At 43.5% G+C, this 23054-nt stretch overlaps 1 protein-coding gene across 1 annotated transcript; it reads left to right on the top strand.

Annotated features, from left to right (window-relative positions):
* The first annotated feature begins 486 nt into the window (after window positions 1-486).
* On the top strand, window positions 487-22919 carry SETD7 (SET domain containing 7, histone lysine methyltransferase). Its single transcript, XM_009097507.4, has 8 exons — window positions 487-576; window positions 4869-4998; window positions 9226-9427; window positions 13372-13561; window positions 15133-15214; window positions 15830-15947; window positions 16242-16399; window positions 16909-22919. The coding sequence occupies exons 1-8, from the start codon at window positions 537-539 to the stop codon at window positions 17087-17089; spliced, it is 1101 nt and encodes a 366-aa protein (XP_009095755.2). The 5' UTR covers window positions 487-536; the 3' UTR covers window positions 17090-22919.
* Window positions 22920-23054: the final 135 nt, after the last annotated feature.

The following is a 23054-nucleotide window of genomic DNA, read 5'->3' as shown; positions in this document are numbered from 1 at the left end:
TGCTCTCAGGAACTTGGTGGAAATCTTGGGGTGTCCTGTGCAGGGCCAGGAGTTGGACTCGATCATCCTAATGTATCGCTCCCAACTCCGCATACTCTGTGATTCTGTGGTAAGAGCAGCAGGTCAGCGGTCCCTGGTGTGAAAATGGAGAAGAGGTGTCCTGAAGCTGCTAGGGACCCTCCGGCTTTGTGAGGTGAACTGCAGCAACGCCAGTCGGGGTCAGCGGGCCGACGGATGGACAGCACGGAAGGCGCTGGAGGGTCAGCGCTGAGCGGGCTGGCGATATCGTACCCTCGGTGCCGTAAGTGGGGCGGGCCATACGGAACCAGCCCAGGTACAAGGCCGACCCCCTCCGCCATGGTCCCGAGGGGCGGGAGCGGGCTCTCCTCGTCCCGCCTCGGCCGCGGGCGGCGCTCGGGCCAGCCCTCAGGGCGGGGCGAGGCCCCTCCCCCGGGAGGATGCCAGAGGCGGGGCGTGGGGCGCGCGCGCCCGCCCCCGGTACCGCGGCTGCGCCTTTGCCCGCGCCCGCCGCCGCCATGGACAGCGACGAGGAGACGCTGGAGGAGATCGTGGAAGGTGCGTGTCCCACGGCTCGGGGAGCAGGGCCGCCGCGCCGGGCGCTGCTGCAGGAGCTGCGGGGGCGCGGGGCGGGGGCGGCGGAGGCAGCGGCGGCCGGAGCTGGGCGGCCGGGGTCGGGCGCAGCGCATGACATCAGTGGGCTTATGCAACGGACGGGCCGGGGCCACGCACGTGGCGGAGTTGGGCCGGGGGGAGCCGGGGCCGCGCTGGCGCCGTTACCGGGCGGGCGCTCTGGGTGCCTCCCGCCGCCGAGCGCTCCGGCCACAGCCGGAGGCTCCGCACCCCGGACGCGGGGATGGCGGCTGCTTGGCTCTTATTGTCAAATATAAGTCACGGCCGTGGTTTTCTGCCGCTGCTGTGCCCCCGTGCGGGCGGTGGCCTGTAGCCCGCGCTCCCTGGGCGGTGCGGCCGGTGCCCGGTCGTTCCCCCGGCGGCTAAGGGACATGGGGATGCCCATCCTTGGGGAGAGCCCAGGGAGCCAGGGCAGCAGTCACGTACGTGCAATGGAGAAGGGAAAAGAAAGCGACTCCAGGAAGACACCATTGCCATATCCGTGGGCAGTAGGGCTGGAGCCAGCCGTATGGGAGCGGGGTGGCCACCTTATAGCTAATATACACCCTCTGTGTGCAGTTCACCTCTCACGTGTGGATAACTAATCCTCTAAGAGTTCTAAATCCAGAGGCACATGTCCTCTGGAAGTGAATTACTGATGGAAACCTTAGCAGGCAGAGATGCAGTTCCCCAGCATGCTCCATCAGGCGTCTGGGAGCAGGGAAACAAAGCATGGCATCTCCCTCTGTGGGAAAGCACCGGCTCCCCAAAGATTCCTCGCAGAGTGGGGACCGTGGTCCTGCCGGGAATGTTCAGCTGTTGGGACAGGGAGCAAAGAGCTGCCTGAGGTGCCGGTAATGCCATTTTCGCCGTGTGCTTCCTGTGGCAGAAGGATTAGGCCTGAAAGCGAGTTGCTCCAGGGAAGGTGTCTGTCTTGCACGGCAGCTTAGTCTGACAGCAGATGTGAGCAGAGCATCTGCTGCTCGGAGCTGGGTTTACTGTCTAGGTGTGTGGTGTCAGAGCCAGAGAAGCTTTGCTGTGTAGAACAGGGGTCTGAGGGAAGCAAGTCTCTGCTATGGATGGGGTGTGCCCTGTGCCCTTACAGATGTGGTTTTCCACTGCCTTTCCTCCCAACTCCTCAAATCTGTGGGTTGCAGTTGTCTGGAGGAAGGAGACGTAGTTTTCATCCTTACATCCCAGATGAAGTGTTCTGCTGTATCCTGGATTTGTTTGTCATGTCTGTGGACTAAGGAAACACATTTTTAAAGCATCTTTTTTTCAGCAGTGTATATGAATATGTGTGTTTTTCTGAGTGAGACAGAAGCAGGATGCTCTTTGGGGGTGAAGTTACCCAAAGGAAGTTAGAACTACAGAAATCAGCACTTCCACTTTTGGAGGGCGAGTTTGGTTTATTGTTGTGATCCCTCAAACATCCATCTGGCACTTTGTGGCCAGAATCTTTTACTGATGATGCACATTATATGTCATCTGTTAAGTAATAGTGATACTGACAGTAAAGGGCTTTTATCTTTGATTTGTATAAATCAGTGGTTTCAGTAAGTGACTTGTGAACTAGCCCCTATTAGGGTAATTTCTTTTCCTGGAAAGTTCATTGTCTCAGTTTAAGAGGAAATCTTGGGAGATCTTTAATGAAGCAACAAAAGTGAGGTTTTACAATAATTTAAAAATACATTTAGACGTTTTGGGTTTATTTTTGCAAATGGAGGAGAGTGGTGAGAAAGGAAAGTGGAACGCACTGCTCCCCATGAAATAATGAGGATTTTTTCCGTTGACTTAATTTGAAACAAAATTAGGGCCAAAGGCCTCAGCCATGCAGAAAAAAAGTTGTATTTATATTATGAAACTTGAAATTACGGTTTTTTCCCATGTTGTTGACTAAGGGAGACTATGTTTCTTGTTTTGTTGAAGTGGTGGGGGCATGTTTTGGTTTTTTTTTGTTGTTTTTTTTTTTTAATAAGGGGAAACTTCTAGCACATTAGAATAATTGGATTCTTTGTATTGTGGCTGAGATTAAGACCCTGTATAGAGGGCACTGAATCAAAGCTGACCATTTTAAATCTCCGAGGTAGTCTGTATCCTACTGTGCAAAAGGCCTGACATGTGGTCTCTGTACAGGCATGGCAGCTTTTGTGTTGGGCTTTTCATTCCAGCAAAATCTTGACAAAGCTGAATAATCACAGAGAACAAAGTTGCAAGAATTTGTTTTTGTTGTTGCTTTGGGTATTTTTTTTAAAGAGTATGATGTACCAGTATTATCAGTGTATTTTTTAATCCAAGTGTTTTAAAAAAGTTTTGCCTCTGTAGTGACAGTGAAACTGGTATTGTTTTGTTTAGGGTTTGTTAACTTACACCAGTGTACCCTTCTATATTGATAAAACTTAATTAAAAATGCCTTTCATTAAAACTATATGTGTTGGCATAGTTTTTGATCTAAAAGAGGTGTCCATATCAGAAATGTTACTGACCTTTTAGTTAAATTGGTCATTAATTTATTGGTTATTATTATTTAACCATTAATAATAATTTGTTACATTTAGCTAAAATTTGTCCTTTCTACAAAAAGGGGTGTCCTGAGAGAATGGGAGGGAAAAAACCCTTTCTTCTCTTTGGAAGGAGCAGTTTCTGTTTAAAGAGCTCCTCTTCAAAGTAATTAAAAGCCTTTAGAGAGGCTTTTTTCCTTTCACGTTTTGCTCTCTTTTTTTTTACTCTATTATTTCTCTCACTGTGAACTGATAAGCAGTGCCTGATTGGATTTATTGGCTTCTTAAACTTTTAACTGTTTTCAATCTACTTTGGACTAGGGACTTGAAATGAGAGCACAGTCGCGTGCAGGTGTGAGAAACTTGGTGGAGCATGCAAGGGAAAGGTGAAGGAGGGAATCCTTGCTCTTGGATGAATTCAGATTCCTCGCTCTTACTTTCTCCTCCGCACTCTTCTAGGTGCATTTCCATACTCAGTAAAGTCTGCCCAGCTTGTTCCCTCTGGGCACTGGACTCAAGGTCTGGTAGTGCTGAAGTGCCTCTTTTTGTCTGCATTAGCCTGGGCTGTAAATCAGTCCCCCTCACACTGAAGTTTGTTTCTGACTTTCCATATGTGTGATCAATCTTTTCAGTTCAGGGCAGAGTTGGTCAGGGAAGAGCTTGACCCAAAGCCTGCAGAAGTGGATGTATACACTGTCTCTCATCTCTAATAGGCTGTGTATGCATCACCAGGAGACTGGGGGAATCAGAGGTAATATTTTAGTTAGAAGCATGGAAGAACGTAAATATAGACTAGCTGTAATTTATTTTACAGTGTTCATGCAAAATTTATACCTGATAAAATGTCAGTGTGGGAACTGTAGCACCAATTCAGGTGTGTCCCTGTGCTGAGAGCAGCCCTGCGGAGCTCTGCAGCCAGAGCTCACACAGCTAAACCCGGCAATAACCATAGTTTGAAACACGTCTCTGTCATTTTCCTTTGGCTTTGAAGAGGCAGTTAGAGATGCAATAGGAGCCTTATTATGCTTTAACTTAGTTGAGTTGGCCATTTATATTCAATAAAACACAAACCAAGCAGGTGAGGATCCAAGTGTGTTGTGTCTGCTTTCCCTCTGTGCAACAGCTGTAATAGGGAAAATTGATACAGCTGGGGGTAGGAGCAGGATCTGAAGTGAACATATCAGAAAGGCACTGAAGGGCAGCATTTAAAATATTAAATACCATGTTGACTGACATATTGCAAGGGTGCAGCATTATGGATATTACAAACTTTTATTTCTTTAAATTCCTGTGAATACAGCTCTATAGTGGCACACCCACATTATCATAATGCACGTGTTTATCAAAAGAAAAAAATAAAACATTTTCTTATCCTCTTCTCACCAGTAAATACATGTTTTAGATAAAGAATTTTTATACTTTTGAAGATGTAAATTCATACAAGTAAGAATACTATAAACCTTGTTTCTTTCAGAAACCAGTTTTGCTTATTATTCTCTGTCTCTCATCCCTTTTCTTTTATCCTTACATTTTATTTTTATTTAAAGCTACGTGTTATACAAGTACAAACTTCAGTTGTACAGAATGTATGATCACTGGTCCTAACAGCAATGATGTGAATTACTGTTTTGTCCTAGGGAGCTACTGCAATTCAAGTAGCTACATAATGAGAGTAGATATAAAATCTTGCATAATAATTAATGCGTTCTGTTGCTCTTTGTTTGGATTTTATTTCAGGGCATCTAGATGACGATGGGCTGCCACATGGATTCTGTACAGTAACCTATTCATCGACAGACAGATTTGAAGGAAATTTTGTGCATGGAGAAAAGAATGGCCGCGGCAAATTCTTCTTTTTCGATGGAAGGTACACTTTGACTTTTTAATTTTTCTTCTGTATTCTTCCTTCTGCTTGTAGTGATGCAAAACTAATCTGCATTGATTGTATACTGCTGAGTTTCTGGATAAGATTTCTCATTAAAAACTGTAGCTGAAAAGTTTGCTGCTCCTGTAGCCTTTCCTGTGGCACCTTTGTTTGTAATGAGGTGCCTGTAGTTGTTTCATTGAGGGAGAATGCAGTGGTGTGAGCTCTTTTAGCACTGTAAAGTTGTGAGTTGATTAGAAATCATAAGGAATGGGAAGTGGTCTGAACTATTGAAAACCATGCTGACAATGACTTGGACATCAAAGGTCATTACTTCAGGTAGACTTCTTTGCCTTATAGAGCTGCACAAAAAATGCAACTGGACCAGGAGCTCCCTGTGCCAGCCCTCACACACAGATCTAGAACCTTGACAGAGAGGCTTGCCTTCTGCTTTGTCAAATTGTTTATCAGTTAAAGGGCTGAGTTCAGTACAGGTTTGTTAGCAGCTCTAGTTCAACCTCTGCAAGTTGCTTGTGGCCTGGTTTTCTGTCAGAAAACCCCCTATAATTTCCCTGCTTTTCACTGGGAATTGTGACAGTGAAATCGGGCTAGTCCATGCCTATGAATGTGTTTTCTTCTCTGATCTTCATTATGACCACCTTGTAAGTCTTCCCCCCACCACCACTGCAGCTTTACTGTCTGCAGTTGCTCAGAACTTCCTCTGAGGGAGCAGCAACTGTATAAAATGACACGATTCTTCATGGTTTTGCAGCTGTTGGTGACACTCTGAATAGCGGCTGTTAAACTGACAGTCATGCTGGGTCTGCTCTCTTCCTGCTCAGCAAAATTCTGAGCAGGAGTTGAGGTATTGTGCTGTCTCAGTGAGTCAGCTCCTTGTCTGTACTTGCCTTTGCACTTGCTTCATACTGGGGATTGTGGGGTTTTTTTCATGAGAAAGATAATGTATTTATTCAGTTACATAGAAAGGGATTAGGCCTCCAAGCTTGGGTGAAGAAAAATCCTCCCTGTTGTTGGTAATGGCCTTATTAAATCTTCTCTGAGTAACTGAAAATCAGTACTGCCCAGCAGCTGAGTTCTCTCAAATAGTTTTGGTGTAAGTTGATAGACAGCTTCTCTATGGACACACGTACATAATGTTTCTGTGCTGGTGGATGATCTCAGCAGAGTGGTTGCTGATTGTACAGTCAGAGGAACTGACCGACTATTTTGTTTGTAGGGCTGCTCCTCCAGGTAATGCAGTGTACAGGCAGCATTTAGTGGGAAGAGTCAGGTTGCTGCTGAGCCTTTTCTGTACTGCTCGAGTCTTGCCAACTCTTTTCTTTTTTCTTTCTGTTTGTTTTCTCTCTCAGTTTTCATAACCCTTAAAAAACGGGAATGATGACTTCAGGAACTAGCAGAATGACAATATGCAAAAATAGTCTGCAATGTGGTTTTGGAAAATGGGATATTTTCATTAACTATTATATATTTTAAGTTAGGTGAAGCAGCCTTAACTGAGCAGTAGCTAATTATTTAAGATGTCATTTATCTAGCTATGCTCAGCTAGCAAGACTAAGTTGCTTTCTGAAATGGATGGTTCAGGAATCATGATATGTCGTAAGAATGACCTGGCATAAAACAGGACATGCTGTTTCCATTAAGTGTGCCATGGGCAAGGCTGAGTGCTCATGAAAATGAGCAATAAATATCAAAAATATCTCAAAACAACTCTCCCTCTGCAGAATCCTGTGCAGTAAGCTAGCTGGTTCAGCACTTGTGGGTGTGTTTCCCTGGCAGGCTGCTGAGTAAAGGCTGACAGCTGTACTGCTGTTCCTCTGTTGTTGGGGAGCAGCTGAATCCCGTCAAATACAGGACTGGCTGCAGTGTCAGCATTCTCATTTTTGAGTATTGGGAAATAGGACTGGCTGCCTGGCTGCCTTGTTTGGTAAAGGAAACTTTTCCCTTTACTGGAATAACTGGCCCCTTCCTGTTGATTATTTAAGGGACTGGAAATCTGGAATTAAATATCAGGTGTTTTTTTCCTTCCCCTTCAAGAAAATGCAACAAATCACACCATATTCTTTGAGAGAGAACTTTGCCCTCTGGCATACTCCCTGTTTTGGATTGTGGACTTGAACTTTCCTTGGTGCCAGTGGTTCTGGAGTGTATTTTGCAGAACTCTTAGCACTATAAAGGCAGGCATGAGAGTTGTGCTTGGCACAGTGCTGCAGCTGCCCTTCCTCCCTAATTGGAAACTCGTGTAAACTGACATCTCCCAGAACACAGTAGAAAACTATTACTTTTAAGGGAAAAGTTTTCCATGTTGCCATATAGAGAGGGAGCGAGAGATAAATGGATCAGTCTCTATAGATATTAACTTAATCCCTGGAAGGGTATTGGAGTATTTCCCCCTTCCAATTCATATAATTAGTTTAATTGTTAGATAAGAAGTATCTTCCATCCCTTCAAGGCATAGTGGATAATGGGAAGATGGTACATCTGATAAATCTTGACTGTGGTAGAATTTATGTTGTCAGAAGTATGATCATCTGAGAAGCAAACCAGAGAAATACAGGCTAGTTCAGGGTTTGTATTAAAAAGGTTTTGCTTATGGAAGACACAGAAGCTATTTATTTATCTTTGTGCTGGTCAAGTTTCAGTTGCAATTATTGTGTCTGGCTGCAGACACCATACTTAAAGTGAAGCAAGGAGGAGGGTGGAAATAGCTCAGAACTCTGAACAGCATAAAAAGTTCTGAACCTGACTTTTTAGGTGAGGTTGAAGGACATAAGCTTCTTTCTTAAGGTATCATCCTTTTGATTTCCTTAGATCAGATGGATCTTTTGGTCACTATTTAGAGTCTAATACAAAGAGAGAAAACATGAATGTTTGAGTTACAGTAAAAGAAAATAGGTTCTTTCCAGGGCTAAAGCACTGTTGTAATTTAGCAATGTTTTAACTTCAACTAGTGTAATTAAAGTTAAGGAGACAGGATTTTTGACTACATAAACTGGGGATGGCTGCTTCTTTTAAAGAGTAATCCTACATGTGCATACTATGTGTGTTGTCAGTACAATGGAATTAAAATCTAGTGGTCTGTAATAAATTAGAGGGGAAAGTGGCATCATTTATAACTATAAATAAAGTAAGGGCACTGATTTCTGGTAGTTCCCTCATTGTTCCCTGTGCTGTAGTGCCATAGCTATCTGTGCAGCTCTGTAGCAGCCTGGATCAAGAAATCCATTTGACTGAAAAGTAAAATTATTTTCCTGCCCCTTGTTGTTTTGCATCTGGTGTGCACTGAGGCTTTTACTGTAATGTATTTTCCCATGGAAACCTCATTCAGTTTACCAAAGTTACATAAAACCAGAGCATGAAGCTTTAGAAGCAAGAAAGTGAATTCGGAAAAAATACTTCTTCCAAAACTCTTGCAAATTTATGTGGTAAAGCATGTAGAGTCATGTGCTCACAGACACTGTGTCAGCTTATACCTAAGTTGCCTGCCTCTGAAAAAGAATTCTGCAGTGAAAATATGTGTATGCTGACAGCTGGCTGTTAGCTAAGTGTGCCGAAGTAAAAGCTAAACAGGTTGTGTTCCCTTATGCTAATCCTAACATGAGAAAGAAATATCTGAATAGATCCTCTTTTATGGTGATAGTAAAAGTTTGCAAGACGAAAGGAAATTAAATGTTTCTTTGTTTAAATCCAAGTGCAGCACTAGTTCTGTTTGACAGGCTGTGTTCAATTTTAAGAGAAATACATGAAAAATGGCTGCTTTTATTGGGGCCTGCATGAATGGCTGCTAAGTGTATTGCTGGGGAGCTGATGTTGAACTGTGGCAGGTTGCAGTTCATTGCCTGTCATGGTGCATGTGTACAGCACCTCAGTTTCATCTCTCCAGAGACGTGTTGGTGAAGGTCCACACGTAGCAGGTAGAAAATCCTAATGTGAGAGTAGCCTGCTTGAGCAAGAATTCCTTCTTTGACCAGGAGTGTCCATTTGCTGACTATTCCAGCCTACAGAAAATGTCAAGCATGTGATTGGGATGAGTGATTCTGCGTCTGTGCAGCACACTCTGATGAAAGGGTGCTGTAAGTTGTTTTCTGCCTTTGGAGCTCCATAGAAACAAGTTTCTGGTTTTCACTTTGGTGTTCCAGTGTGTTGAGGCTTTGGGTTCACCCCTGAGAGGTGAACAGTTTTCCACTGCTGTTTTCTTTCTCTCTTCATCAGCACCCTGGAGGGGTACTATGTTGATGACGCCCTGCAAGGCCAGGGAATCTACACCTACGAGGATGGAGTGGTCCTACATGGCACCTATGTGGATGGAGAGCTGAATGGCCCAGCCCAGGAATACGACAGTGACGGGCGGCTGATATTCAAAGGGCAGTATAAAGACAACATCCGACATGGAATCTGTTGGATTTATTACCCGGTAAACCTGACCACCTGCTCTTGTTATTGTAGAATTATGTACCTTTCTTTTCTCCCCAGCTGAAAGAAATACCATGACCCAGCTATCCAAAAATCAGCACCCACTGATCTGGGTAAAAGATCTGAGCATTCTGATTTTGGATAATCCAACACAAAGTTAAAAGATGAATGTTTGCCCAGTAGATGAGATTCAGTGAGGCTGCACGATGCCCTCCGCCATTTTCATCTTCCAGGAAACCCAGCCTCTTGCAAGTGCATTTGTAAATAATTTGTATGTAGTGTAGAAATAGGATGTATAATAATATATATCTCTTTGGGAAGGCTGGACTCATGATTTTGTCACTTTGTAGTGCTAGCTTAAAGTGAGGCTCATGGGAGCCATGCCTTTGTCTCCATTTCTGCAGGATATTTTTGAGGTCCATGGTGGTGGTGGATGCAACCTTCCCCAAGAGCATCTTGCACCAAGGGTTAGGAGCCACTAGAGCACCTGCACAGACACACACACATGTACAGAGCAGCTCAGCAGTGAAGACACTGGAGGTCCAGGCATGGAGTTCCAACGTGCTTTATTCCAGGCAATGCTGAGGGGGTCTAGGGCCCAAAGACAAAGGAGGGTCCAGGGTATAAATACAGGGAAGGAGGGGGCAGAGGAGAGCATCAGGGATCCAATGGTCTGAGGGCTCAGGGGTGGTACACAGGAAAGGGACCCATAGGGAATGCCAGGGTGGATGGGCAGGGTTACATAAACCAATGGGAAGACAGGGAAGGGAGAACTCACTAGAACATGAACATGTGATGGTAAAAGGGGTAGGGTAGGCCAATGGAGGAGGACAGAACTGGAAATAATTAACATAGTGCTGCAGAGCACCATGGGGGAAACTACTTTCCTCACTCTGAGCTGTGAGGAATGCCCAGAGCCTAAGGTGCATCTCTCCAGGATCACTCTTGTTCTTTCCCCAGTAGTGTCACAGGCCTCCCTAGGATATGTTGTGAAGACTGGCTTAGCCTAATGTATCAGATGTAACTAGTGTGAAAGCTGTGCCTCGGAGTGAAGTTGTGGACAAGTGATTTGCTAGCTAAACAAGCCAGTATTTTATCTTTTTGAATTTTGGTGTTCTTTTACAATCATGCTAGTTAAAGCAGTGACTGTTGTATAGCTTTTAGGGAGTTTTTGATGCAGATTTTTTAAAAATATAATTTCTATTCAGCCTTACACAGTAGAGTTGTATTTTTCAATCTTACCTCGTGCCAAGAAGGAGGTAACGTCTGCATGTAATTTAGCTGCTGGTCAAAACCCAGTCTAATTCTGTGCTTCTGAGCTTTAGTTGCAGATTGATTTCTAAATGCTTACCAACACTGGCTGTTCATTTTATTTACTGTTTCTCACTATTGCCATTAAGCATGTATGGGGATCAGCGAATTTGGGGTATGCTGCCAGAAGTTTTTCAGTCCTAGTGTATAAAATACACACAGCTGACCCTTCACTTTATGGATCTCCTGCTTCATCTTCCAGATGACAAAGTGTGGCTGTACCTTTTGGACATGTTGATAATTACAGGTTGTTTATCATTATTGTCTTGCCAGACTAAAGGATGTGAGGTGTTCTAAAAAACTCCATTGCTGTGGAACCAATTGTTTTCTCATAATTCTGTAAAGGGTGCTATGTGCACACTTTTTTCCCAGACTCAAAGTTCAGTGTTCCCTATTACAGCATGCTTGAAACTCTTTCATCCTTGGAGTTAAACAAAATGGTATCTCTTTGAAATAGAGCCTGTGCACTGGGGTCTTGATATAAATCAGTTTGTTTCCACAACACACCTGCTGGTCTTGCTCCAGGGTGTTATTTGGACATGCTTCTTTGTCTTTTCAAAATAAATACTTGAAGTGGTGTCTAGGTTTGAAAGACAGGTGTCTGCCAAAGAAAGTGAGAACTTCCCTCGGAATGGAAAAAATATGACCCCCTTCCCTTGGAATTATTATAACTTTGAAGTTAAGGGGCTTTCAGGAAAAGATATGGGAAAAGGAATGACAGTTCTTCACCAGTGTATGTAAGTATGACAAGGCAAACCCGCAGCCCCACAAGCAGCAGCACTGTGGCGAGCAGAGCCCAGCACAAACCCACCCGCAGCCTCGCTCGGCCCTCGGGCACTTTCCCCTCCGGTGCAGTTCCGGTCACGGCCAGCAGGGGCGCTGGTGGCTCCCGGCCGGGCAGGGCGGGTGCGATGATTCCCCCGCGCCTGCAGGGGGCGCTGTGGCGCGAGCTCGGCCGCCTCTGCCTCTCCTGGTCATGGCGGGTGGGCTGGGATGAGCAGATCCCCAACCAATAAATGAAATATATCAGAAACTCTGCAGCTGTAGCAGGAGCATAGTGGGCAGAGGCTCACAGCAGGCAGAAGGCTCTCCCTCAGAGGGGCTGGAGATCTCAGGGTTTCCCCTGAGGCACCTCAGTAGGTGGTGAGGGGCCTTTCTAGTGAGGCAGGTTGTTAAGAAGTTTCCAGTGCAAACAGCCTCTCCCAGGAGCAGAGCTACAGTAGAAGACAGCAGGAAAGGCCTCGAAGTGCTGGTGAATTGTCCCCACAGCAACAGCAGCCTGTCTTAGCAAATGCAGGGAGAGAGGGAGAAGGAGGGAGCAAAAGGGAGGAGCTGAGCTCAGCCCCTCACCACCCTGACAAAATCAAAATCTTCTTTGCCCTTCCGAAGAAAACCCCCTCCCCAGGTAGAGTAACCAGCTACTACACCCTTCCCCACACTTCCTCCCAGGATCTTTTGTTCTCTTAAGTATCGGTAGTTATTGTTTTGTAGCAACAGATGGGACAAAATTGCATGAGAGAAAGAAACAAAAGGAAAAATCCTAACCCAAACAAGTGGTTAGCCTGTGCTAATGTATGCATCTCATTTCTGCAGTTCTGGAAATAGCTCTAACCTGAGCTGCAGGCAAATCACAGATGGCAAAGCCCAGGGCTGAAATTCGTAGACTTTGGAGAGGAGGCGTTGCTGTTGATGCTTTCCACAAACAGCTGTTCTCACTGATTACCAGCTGACCTTGGGGGGCATTCTGGGAATCATTTTCCCTCAATAGGGTCAAGTCTTTAGAGGTACCGTGTATTAGCAAGGTAGTGTTAAATCCTTTTTCCCTCCAGCACAGTATCATAGTAATCAAACTTGGACATCTGTGTGGCTTTGATCCTCTTTTTGTACACTGTACACAAAACTTTCACCAAGTGAAATTGAATATTTGAGTCACATGGAAGGGAAGACCTTGGGTTTTGCCTGTTCTGAACAGCACAGAAAATCAGTTTTATCCTAACTGGAATGACTTCATTGAGCTTCTTTGTGTGTCTGTTTTCATAATTTCACATCTGAACTTACTGATGCATTTTTAAAAAGCTGGGGGAAACCCTTTTCATTTACTGAATGTTGCCTGGAAAATAAAATTCCCAACAGCATTAGAGTGAATATAAAAGCAGACTTTTACTTGAAAGCTGTCAGGTACTCTATATGGCAAAAACCACACATGGTAGTAAACTTGCCATTTTCTAAGGTTTGTTGATTAGTTGTAACTATCATGTATTGTCCAATTAAAGGTTAGTTGATTAGGTAATAATTGCTTGGGTTCTGCCACACTGGAAGCAGTCCCCAGGCTTCTTTTGTCCTGCTTTTGTTGTGTCAGGTCCAGATTCTTGTTGGAAAACAGAATGTCCTCATAGTTGGTACTCTTCTTGGAATAAGACTGAAGAATATTTTAGGAATGTGTTTAGAAGGTTGGCATATTGTTCCTAAATGTAGGGGAACAGGATAGGAAAAATAATAGAAGCTACAGTCACACATTTGCAATCTACAAAGCTACAAATGCATGAAAAATTTAAAAAGCTAAGAATCTTAGGCATCAAGGATAGTAAAGTATAATGAAATGCTTTGCCTTTTCTTTCTTGCCTGTGCTCTCAGGATGGAGGCAGCCTTGTGGGAGAAGTGAATGAAGATGGGGAGATGACTGGAGAAAAAATAGCCTATGTGTATCCTGATGGAAAGACTGCATATTCTGGAAGGTTCATAGATGGAGAAATGATAGAAGCAAAACTGGCAACTCTGACAGCTGTTGAGGATGGGAAACCTCAATTTGAAGTAGTTCCAGGCAGTAAGTTCAGCTAACACAAACTTGTATTCCTGCTACCAGCCCTTTGCTGCAGACAGTTTGGTTCCTGTGATGTTCCTCACTGGAGACTGGCTGTGATGACTCAGGCTGTTAGTTGGGGGCCTTTTCTCCAAGACACAGAGCTGGGCAGAGAGAAGGATGGTGTTTGTCCTGGAAACAGATGGGAAGTGCCCCCTGTGTGGTCCTGCCCAAGTGCATTTCATAGCCCTTCTCTCACTCCTGTGCTCATAGGCACAGTCCTGCTTGTCACACATCCCACTACCCTCTGTACCAGATGGAAGACCTGCTCCATTCACCCTGGTAATGGTGCTACAGTGTTTCTTGAAATGAAATAACTGCAGGAGGAGACTGAGGCTCTGATTTGGTTGTAGCTGTCAGCTGGGTTTGTGCAAGTCAATGTTTGCAGGGTGAATGTTCTGGCACCTGCATTGCTGGGCTAGACTGGAATTAGTGAACCAGATTCAGTCGTTGTGTAATGGTCTGATTCACAAGCACCCGTCTGTGTGTCTGGTCCTGCTGGCAGAAGGTGGCTGTGAAGTGCACAGGGGCTGGGTGGGGCCTTCTCCACCTAGTGGCTTGAACCTATAGTTCTGGAGAGGGTTTGTTGTTCTGAGGTATTTGTGATGTTTTGGAGGAGTGTGGGTTAAGCTGCAGTAACAAGCAGGGACTGCTAATGCATGTTTTTGCTCTGCCAGCAAAAATTGTCTCACTTGATATGAAATAGGCACATAAAGTTCAGTGGAAAGGTATTGACAGGCAAATGCACTGAGTTTATTTTCCCTCAGTTATGATAGCAAGACAAAATTTAACTTAAAACTTACGTTGTAGGAGGGTATGGTTGTGCTTTGTAGAGAGGATGAAGTTACACTCAGGAGGAAGCTGCCTTCAGCCAGAACAGATCTTGGACACCAGGGGCAAAGGCCTTATATCAGACTTTGTAGTATTGGTTTTTTCCCCAATCTTATTTCCAAATTCTTCTTAATCTATGTCCAAGGTGGTCCTCTGGCATTTGGGAGAAGGATGTAAAAATATAATTGGAGCTGTACCACTAAGTTGCTTATTAATGGCAAAAAATAGAGAACTGTAGCAAGAGTGCTTTCTGATTACTAAATGGTATCTTCTGGCTGAAGTCTCTTCAGGATCTGGACTAGAAAATATTTCATCTTTGAAGTAATCAAGTTTTTGTGGTTTTTGGGGAGATTTTTAAAATGAGCTGTTGAATATATCTTGTTTTACTTTTAAATTATATTTAGAGACACTAGGAGGGTCAGTTTTGAAAGAGTATCCAGTCCTCCTCTCCAAGCTGGTCATTTGAAGAACATATGTATAATCTTTTTGTATTACTCTAGAATGTTGAGGGGAAAATATAATCAAGGAGTATCTCAGTTAAGATTTTTTACAGGTGCAGTTCTGTTTAATACCTTTTTTTGGAAGTGTAACATTTTTTGCAGCCATTAAAATTTAATTTTTGAATGTCTTGATTAAGTTAAGGATTGCATACTCAGTACTGCGAGTTAGTTGATTTGCTTCATTGGTGTCTGAATTTTTTTTAGGCCCAGTGTACAGTTTTGACAAATCCACTTCATCCTGCATTTCTACAAATGCCCTTCTTCCTGATCCTTATGAATCAGAAAGGTAAGGTTTTTTTTCTTCTCCCCATATTTCTGTACTGTTACCTATTTAAGGCCTAATTTTGCAAAGCTTTTCCTCATCTAAAACTTAAAGGATGTGTAAAGGTTTGTAAAATGGAAGCCCTGTGTGTACCTTAACTGTAGGCCCTTTCTGATACTCTGAAATAGCTAATGAAGTGATTAGTAAATCACTTGCTTTAATTTGCATTTGAAGATGTGGTGCATCACCTTGAGAACTCTTGTTTCTCAGTGCATGTACATACCAGCACCCCCAGCTTGGTGGGGACTTCTGGGCTTCTGATAGTTATTGAGGATGTTCCTGAATTGAAGCCATCATTGTGGAGTAATAGTAGATTGGCGCTTTAAAAAAATAAAAGTTTTCCAAGTCAGCCCAAACTTTCCACCAAATCAAGTTTTGACAAAATAGAGAGAATATATGGAAGAGAAGAAGGAAAAGAGTTCCATAAAGAGGATGATGATGATGATGATGCTTTGGTTTTGTTATTGCTATTAGCTTTATTGTTATACTGAAGTATTGGGCATTATCCCAGTAGTGTTGTACTTCTTGAAAATTAAAACTGCAGTCAGTCACTGATTCCATGCTCTGTTCCTCTTGTAGGGTGTATGTGGATGTCTCTCTCATTTCCAGTGCTGGAGAAGGATTGTTTTCAAAAATAGCAGCAGAAGCCAGTACAGTGATGTCCTTCTATAACGGAGTGCGAATTACACACCAGGAGGTAAAGAAAAGAAAAAAGTCAGTCTGAATTTTCATTGCTCTTCCTGAAATTTTCTTTTCATAGTAGGATCTAACACCCACGACCTTCCCACCCTAGATTTAACATGATGGAGTTTATTTGAAAGAAAGTGCATGCTCACCTATGTATAGATTTAAAAAGTGTGGGTTGTTCTTTTCAATGACGTACACCCAATGAAAAGCTTTATTTGCATATATTTTGCATGTTGGCTTTCAAACTGCTGACAAAGTTGACCCCTCCTACACACAGACATTGGATTTTTGCCTTGCAAACTAGGTAGACAGCAGAGACTGGGCCCTCAATGGAAATACAATATCCCTGGATGATGAAACAGTCATAGACGTGCCAGAGCCCTACAACCACGCTGCCAAGTACTGTGCCTCACTGGGGCATAAGGCCAACCATTCCTTCACTCCTAACTGTACCTATGAGCCGTAAGTACAGCCCTGTGTTTTAGGGTGGAAGCTGCAGCCTGGCTGTCTGGGCTCACAGGGGGTCCCCTGGGCAGCTGGATGAGGACCAGTAGTGGGCTGGGAGTAAAGAGTTGAGGCACTGAAGGAGTTTCTGCTCACCTAAGCTGAGTTGGAAGTGGGCTAGCATTATGGGTGCTTGATGTCTACTGGGACTTAGGAATATCTTGAAGTTTGCAACTTTTTCGTTTTGTCATGAACTTTGAGTTGCTCCTTGATTATAAAATGCATCATCACAGCTCTATAAATCATAGCTTGGCTAGAACCACGCTGTATTTGCTGAACTACCAATGCTTTGATAAATCAATATTTTTGCTCATATTCTTAAATATTTATGAGGTTGACTGAAGTCTGCTAATTCAATATCAGGTTGTGCAGTATTGCTCTGAAGTGAGTGAATTCTGGAACTGTAGGAGGGGCTGGCAGAGTATAGGAATTGACAGCTGAGCCTAGCAAAGATGTTTTTTTCCTAGGTTTGTTCATCCTCGTTTTGGGCCCATCAAGTGTATCCGTACCATCAGGGCTGTGGAGAAGGATGAGGAGTTGACAGTGGCTTATGGGTATGATCACAACCCGGTGGGGCAGAATGGGCCTGAAGCACCAGAGTGGTACCAACTGGAATTGAAAGCTTTCCAGGCTGCCCAGCAAAAGTGACATGGGAGCACCTTCTCCATTCAGCAAACTGAAACAGAAACTTGGATCTATGCACTACCTTTATACTGAAAACTGGACAACCAGGGATTGTTCATGCTGTTGCATCATAACCTTGCATTCTGTGTTAAGAGATAAGTTCCTTGGATACTAACTAGGTTTGACTGTGTTACTCATAGCAGATTTAAAAATTAGCTAGCATTGCACCAGTCTTATCTGAAGAAATTATTTAATATTCTATACAAGATGTGGTATTCTTTGGTAGCTTCTGCTTTTGCACCATATGCAAAGATGCCAAAAGACTAGAAAGAAACTAAAATGGGTGTATTGTTCACTTTTAGTCGGCAGACTTAGTGTTGCTCTCTACCTGCCTAGGCATTATTGTGCAACTGCATTTTGCATATATGCCACTTGTGATGATAACAGTAATATTTTGATATTCTCTAATAGTAGCATAATTTTGCCTTTTTAAACCTTTGATCTGAATCTTGCAATAGAGCAGTTTATTTATTAGCATATAGGAGGCTGGGTTTTAACTCCCCTTTCCTCTTGTCTGAACGTTGTTCTTTCTACAAATCCTCTTTTGCAGGAGAAAATCCTTTCTAACTAGTGGAAAGGCTTGTGTGTGTATGTGAGAGTGCTGTGTGTTGGTCTCTGTGGCTCTCTAAATAGTATAGCAACCTGTCTAAACATAATATTTATCTAGCCTGTATGGCTGGCTTATTTTATTTAATTTATTATTATGACATGCAAATGAAGTTGTTCTTTGCATGAAGATGTTGTGAAAAGGAGAAAACAGACTTGCTGTTGAAAGACTTCCAGAAGTACGTGTTCTGGAAGGCAAGCACATGACTTGCATCCATGTTCATGAGTTGGTTTGTGTATTTCACCTGTTCAAGTGGCCAGTTCTCAAGGTAAAAGATGCTTGGATCTCCCATAGATTCTCTGAAAGGAGGTGCATGTATTTGGGGGCAGGCTGTAGTCCTTGGTGAAGGAGAGCTGTATCTTTTCACTTGATGTTCACTTGATGGAACAACATAGCCTTATAGCCATCTTTTAGTAGTTCTGGTTTATGACACAGTGAATTAATATAATATGAGATATCAAAATAAGATTTTCTTTTAAAGAAAAGATATTAAAAGATTGTTTTTGAAAGACAAATAATGAATGTAAAAACATCACTCGATGCTCATATTTATAAACAGCAGTCAATCCATAGCTTTGTTGCAGCCAGCAGTGGGGGCTTGTGAATATTCATCTGCAGGGCTATGTTCTGGGGTTTTTCAGGGGTGGGGAAATTGTCTGGTTTTTCAGATACTGTACCTGTCTTGCCTAGTGCTGTATAAGAGAGAAATTATGCATTGTCTTGGTCTGGATACCGGAGCCTTTCTGGGACTCTGATGTTCTCTTTTGGGTTTAGCAGCTTAGGAAAAACTCAGATGCATTTGCAACACTTTCTTTAAATGTTTGTAGTTTTAAAAAGTTTGTATATATGTAACATAAATTATTTGGGAATCAGACCTACCTTTTTATTGCAACACATTTGGTTGCTTGCTTGAACTGTTGGAGGCATCTGGCTGTCTGGGGAGCTGGGCAGGGAGAGTGTGTTGGGTACCTGCAGGTAGAAGGATGAGGCTGATCTTATGTGCAGTCTGAGAATCCTTGCTTTGGTACCTGAGAAAAGTTAGGAATTACTCTCAAAAGCCTGGCCTCTGTTTAGTCCCTGTGGCTTCTCACAAACATTTTCCATCTTCTCATCATTTCAGTTTGCACAGAAATTGCTCTGTGCATGTGCTGAGGCAGGGGACAGGCAGGCTCAGGGTATGAGCTGTGACACCTCCCATCTCCTTGTGCTGGACACTCAGGTCACAGCTCCACATCTTGTCCATGGCAGAGGTGGCAGGTCAGGGACTCACCTGAGTGTGCAGAGACACAGCCAGCCTGACAGGTGATGGAGAGTTGGCAAAGGTCAGTCATCTGCTCAGCTTCACTAAGTGATTCTCAAGGAGAAATATGCATGACTTCATCTGTCCCTGCCTGCCCATGGGTCATTACGTAAGGTCATCAGCCACTTGCAGGAAAGCCTTTGGTAGGGAGCTCTTACGTATATCTTGGCAGTTATTGCACCAGGATCCTAAAGTTTGCAAAGCTGAGGCTTGAGCTTAGGTGCAGAAAAGAGCAGAGGGAAGATGTGACTGACCCCTGCTGGGAATGGGTGGTAAGTCCTTCCACAATCTTGGTTACCTGCTTTGGACTGCTGGCCTCTGTGCTCACTGGGGAATTGTGTTCAAAATGTTCTGATCGCTAGAGCTCCTTTGCCTTCATTTCTGATCAGTCTCTGATTCCTCTGCTAATCTCCTGTGTGGAGTTGCTTATGTTTTAATAGATTTGTCAGTCTTCATATTGCCTGATTTTGAGATAAATAGAATATAGGTGCTCTTTGTGCATCAGGCTTGAAGATTGTATCCTAAAATAGGGAAATTCTAGGGAAGAAAAGGCGCTGAGGTGTCCTCTGTCTTCTCAAAAAATTTGGTGAGAGTCAAGCAGATTCTTTTGTACATGTATGTAGCCTGATAGGTAGCATGCCACAGCTGTGGCTGTTGTCTCTGTTATCTCTGCTGTCCTTCTCAGCTCTGTAAAATCTGTTGGTCCTTCTATAGCTCCCTTCTTCAGTGACCAACCTTCTATAAAAGTTGTGATTACAGAGCTGATTTGGCTTGATTCAGGACCAAGCCTTTTAACTCTTCTTTGTTTTCTCTCTCTTCCTGGTCTGTTAGAGTGGAGATGGCTTTGCCACTGGGTGGTGAAAGAGCTCAGTGTGTCCTTCAGAGGTGTGAGCTGGCATCCCCTGGTTCAAACACAGATTAGTTACAGAACTCCAAACAATGCCTTAACTTGGTCAGTGTGTTGCAGCTCAGTTTCTGAGGCTCACTAGAGGGCAAGACCAGCTTCACAAAGCTCCTCATTGGTAGTGTGATGACATCCATAGACACAAGACCCACACCCAGCCATCATTTTCATTTGTGGCAGAGGAAGTATCACCTTGCACAGCAATCTTCTTGCGTCTGTAGGATGCAGCTGACTACTGGTGAATATGCAATAAGTAAAAAAGCTCCACTTCTTACAGTCTGGCCAAAGACCTTTCCTGTTGGTATTGAACTGGGAGGAGAGCTGATGGCTGTCAGCTGAGCCTGAGTGAGCATCTGGCTCTCAGGATACCCACTGGGACCAGAGAATAGCATAGGAAAACCTGGAATTGCTGCCTTTTTCAGGTACAGACCAGTTCCCAAAACCTGCCTTTGGTCTGCAGTACTACACGTGGCTCCTCTGTGATGGGAGGGTTGCTTGAGCTCCTTTATGAGAAGCCTGTATCACACTGTATTAGAGGCTGCTGATCGTCTCTTAAAAAATAAAATCTGAAGTGGATCTTCCTGTGATGGCAGCACAGGGTTTTGTCACCAAGAATACAGAGGCTTTATTTTCTGGAAGTGGCTATTCTTGGAGGTGAGAGCCAGAAAATTTGCAGCTGAGAGCTGCCTGCTCCTGGGGTCACTCCACTAGATAAGAAGGAAGGAAAGGGGCTTAGGCGGTGGAGGGGGTGTCTGAAGTTGAGTCTTGTGCTATAATTTTACTTTTGGGGATCCTGGTTTTCTTTTAACAAACCTGAAAAGGCTTATTATTCCCTTTTTTAAAATTAGTAATTATAAAAAAACTTACCCTACATAAATACCTGTAAATTTTGACTGCTGAAAAAGTCAGAGGAGATACATGGAAATGGCTTTCCAGCTGTGAGAGTTTTTTGTCTTTTTCTACAGTTGCCATGATACCTCCTGGTATCTCCTAGGATGACCCACGCTTTCAGTCAGGTGAAGCTCCTGGGGAGGTTTTGGGAGCTTTGGGAGGCCATGGGGTGATGCTGCAGGTTTTGGGAGTGACTAGGCAGGCTTCTCCTTGGCACAGCCTTTCCAGATGTGGAAGTGTTGCACACAGATGGCAGCGGGTGTTTTCCCGGGGGTCTTGTAGCATGTTTCTAGAAGCTGGAAGGAACATGCTATGAGAAGCAAGAGCTCTGTCAGGGATTTCTCACCCTCTGACAGGCACTGGAGGAGCAGAGTAGCCAACATATCCCATCCGCTAAGAGAAACTCAAATATTACGGAAATTGACACTTGTTTGTTTCCTTCCCAAGCTGTCTGCCCTTGACCTCCAGCCAAACCAGCGCTCACCCACTTGGGTTGTGCCAGGGGTGCAGTGGTGTTGGTTCTGCCCCAGAGACCTCTGTGATTTGTGTCCTTTCACTCAGTTTGATGGTCTTTAAGAAAGTGCTGCTGTTGTGATGAGGTGCTGCTTTGTTCTCCTGTGGCCCAGCAGAATTACTGGAGCTGTGGGTGCCTGAGGGCTTCACCTCCAAGCACTTAAAAAACCAAATTGCTTTGGAAACAATGGTACTGAAGTACCTTCTTACCTGCTGGGGTGCTGCCTGTTCCTCACTTCCACTGCACTGCTGTGTACCAAGGGCATCCAAGCAAGGAAAGCAGGTGTGGGAGCAGCTTCATCTGCGAGTGGAAATGAGCTTCACCTGCAGTGAACTAGTTCCTTATGCTTCAAGTAATGGAAACATGAGAACTGTATTTTTGGACAAAGAATTTCTAAGTAGTCTTATAAGGGATTTTTTTTTTTTTTAAGGAAAAAAAGAGGTGCAAGATTTAAGTGCATGTTTACTTGTCCCAGATCAAAGGTTTTGAACACTAAGGTCACTCTGTCTTGAGCAGACCCTCCTGTCTTCGGGCAATAGAACTTCCTGCCCTTTTTTCTCTTTACCATTTTACTGTAACTCTTTTCTTCCCCTAGGAGAAATATCTGTACAAAAATTACAAGCAATTAAAAGTTCAAGCCATAAAATCATGAGTGTGGGAAGACCTGCTTCACAAGTTTTAACATTTGTATGTAAAATGATGTTTGTATGAAATATTTTCATGGTAGAAAGAATATTTAAACAAAAAAGTTCCAGTAAGATCTAAACCAGATTTAAAGAGATGTCTTTTTGTAAGATGCAAGTGTAATTGAATACCAGTAAGTAGATAATTTATTTATTTTGTTTTAGGGGAGATGCAACAAATGATCCTTAAAATTACAAATGGTCATTTCTGCTATTTGGGGGAAGTATTTATGCAGCATTACATGCAGCCGCCATAAATAATTGCAGTAGCAAGGCTAGTCATGTTTTCAAGGCGTACCTCTCAGCTTGTCTCTTCATGATACCCTACAAACAACCCATCCCTCCTTCCTGTAGATTCCCTCCTAGAAAACTTCTACTGCAGCTGTAACAAGTTTAACTCTGAGCTAAGAACCAGACTAAAATTGTGTATTACTTAACAGTTTCTGCTGGGCCTTCTGCTATTTTAATACTCTCTAGCCCATAATTACTGGGTGTCTCTGTTCTGAAGAACTAAGTGCTAAAGAATAATCTTTGGGGTAAGCTTATACATGTTTTAACAGTTAACCCCGGAGTATTCAACTTGTGTACAGTACTTGATAGGTGTTTTATGACATTTGTACTCGAACTATGAGCCTTACTGAACATCTGTAAGTTTATTCATGACTTTTAAAAAATGGATAACTACAAGAAAGATGTTTACATGAATGATGTTTGCCCTTCCTTTCATGTTATGAATGGGGTTTTTTTAGTGTGTTTGGGCGTATGTGCAAGGAAGCAAGAGAGGTGTTTCTGGGGAAAAACAGACTTGACAAACATTTGTAATAAGTGAATTTTAAAGATTGCTTTAATTGCGCTATGAAGGCAATGCAAAAATAAAATATTCAACAGAAAACCATTTTCTCCTTGTTATTTGTGTGTCAGTTTTGGGCATCCTCTGACCTCTCCCCTCTCCTTGTGTTCTGTGTGACCACAGTTTTTGCTGATGCATAGGAGCAGGATTTCACACAGTTACACACATCTAGGCCACTTT

This window comes from Serinus canaria, chromosome 4 (assembly GCF_022539315.1).
Source record: "Serinus canaria isolate serCan28SL12 chromosome 4, serCan2020, whole genome shotgun sequence".
Classification (NCBI taxonomy): Eukaryota; Metazoa; Chordata; class Aves; order Passeriformes; family Fringillidae; genus Serinus; species Serinus canaria.
This window is presented reverse-complemented; position numbering and strand designations above follow the sequence as displayed.

Bases quoted from the DNA above. Each gene is read 5' to 3' on its own strand.
- SETD7 (XM_009097507.4), top strand. From the start codon at position 537: ATGGACAGCGACGAGGAGACGCTGGAGGAGATCGTGGAAG. The intron at 4,999-9,225 runs GTACACTTTGAC...TCTCTTCATCAG, and splicing joins TTCTTCTTTTTCGATGGAAG to CACCCTGGAGGGGTACTATG. The intron at 13,562-15,132 runs GTAAGTTCAGCT...AATTTTTTTTAG, and splicing joins ATTTGAAGTAGTTCCAGGCA to GCCCAGTGTACAGTTTTGAC.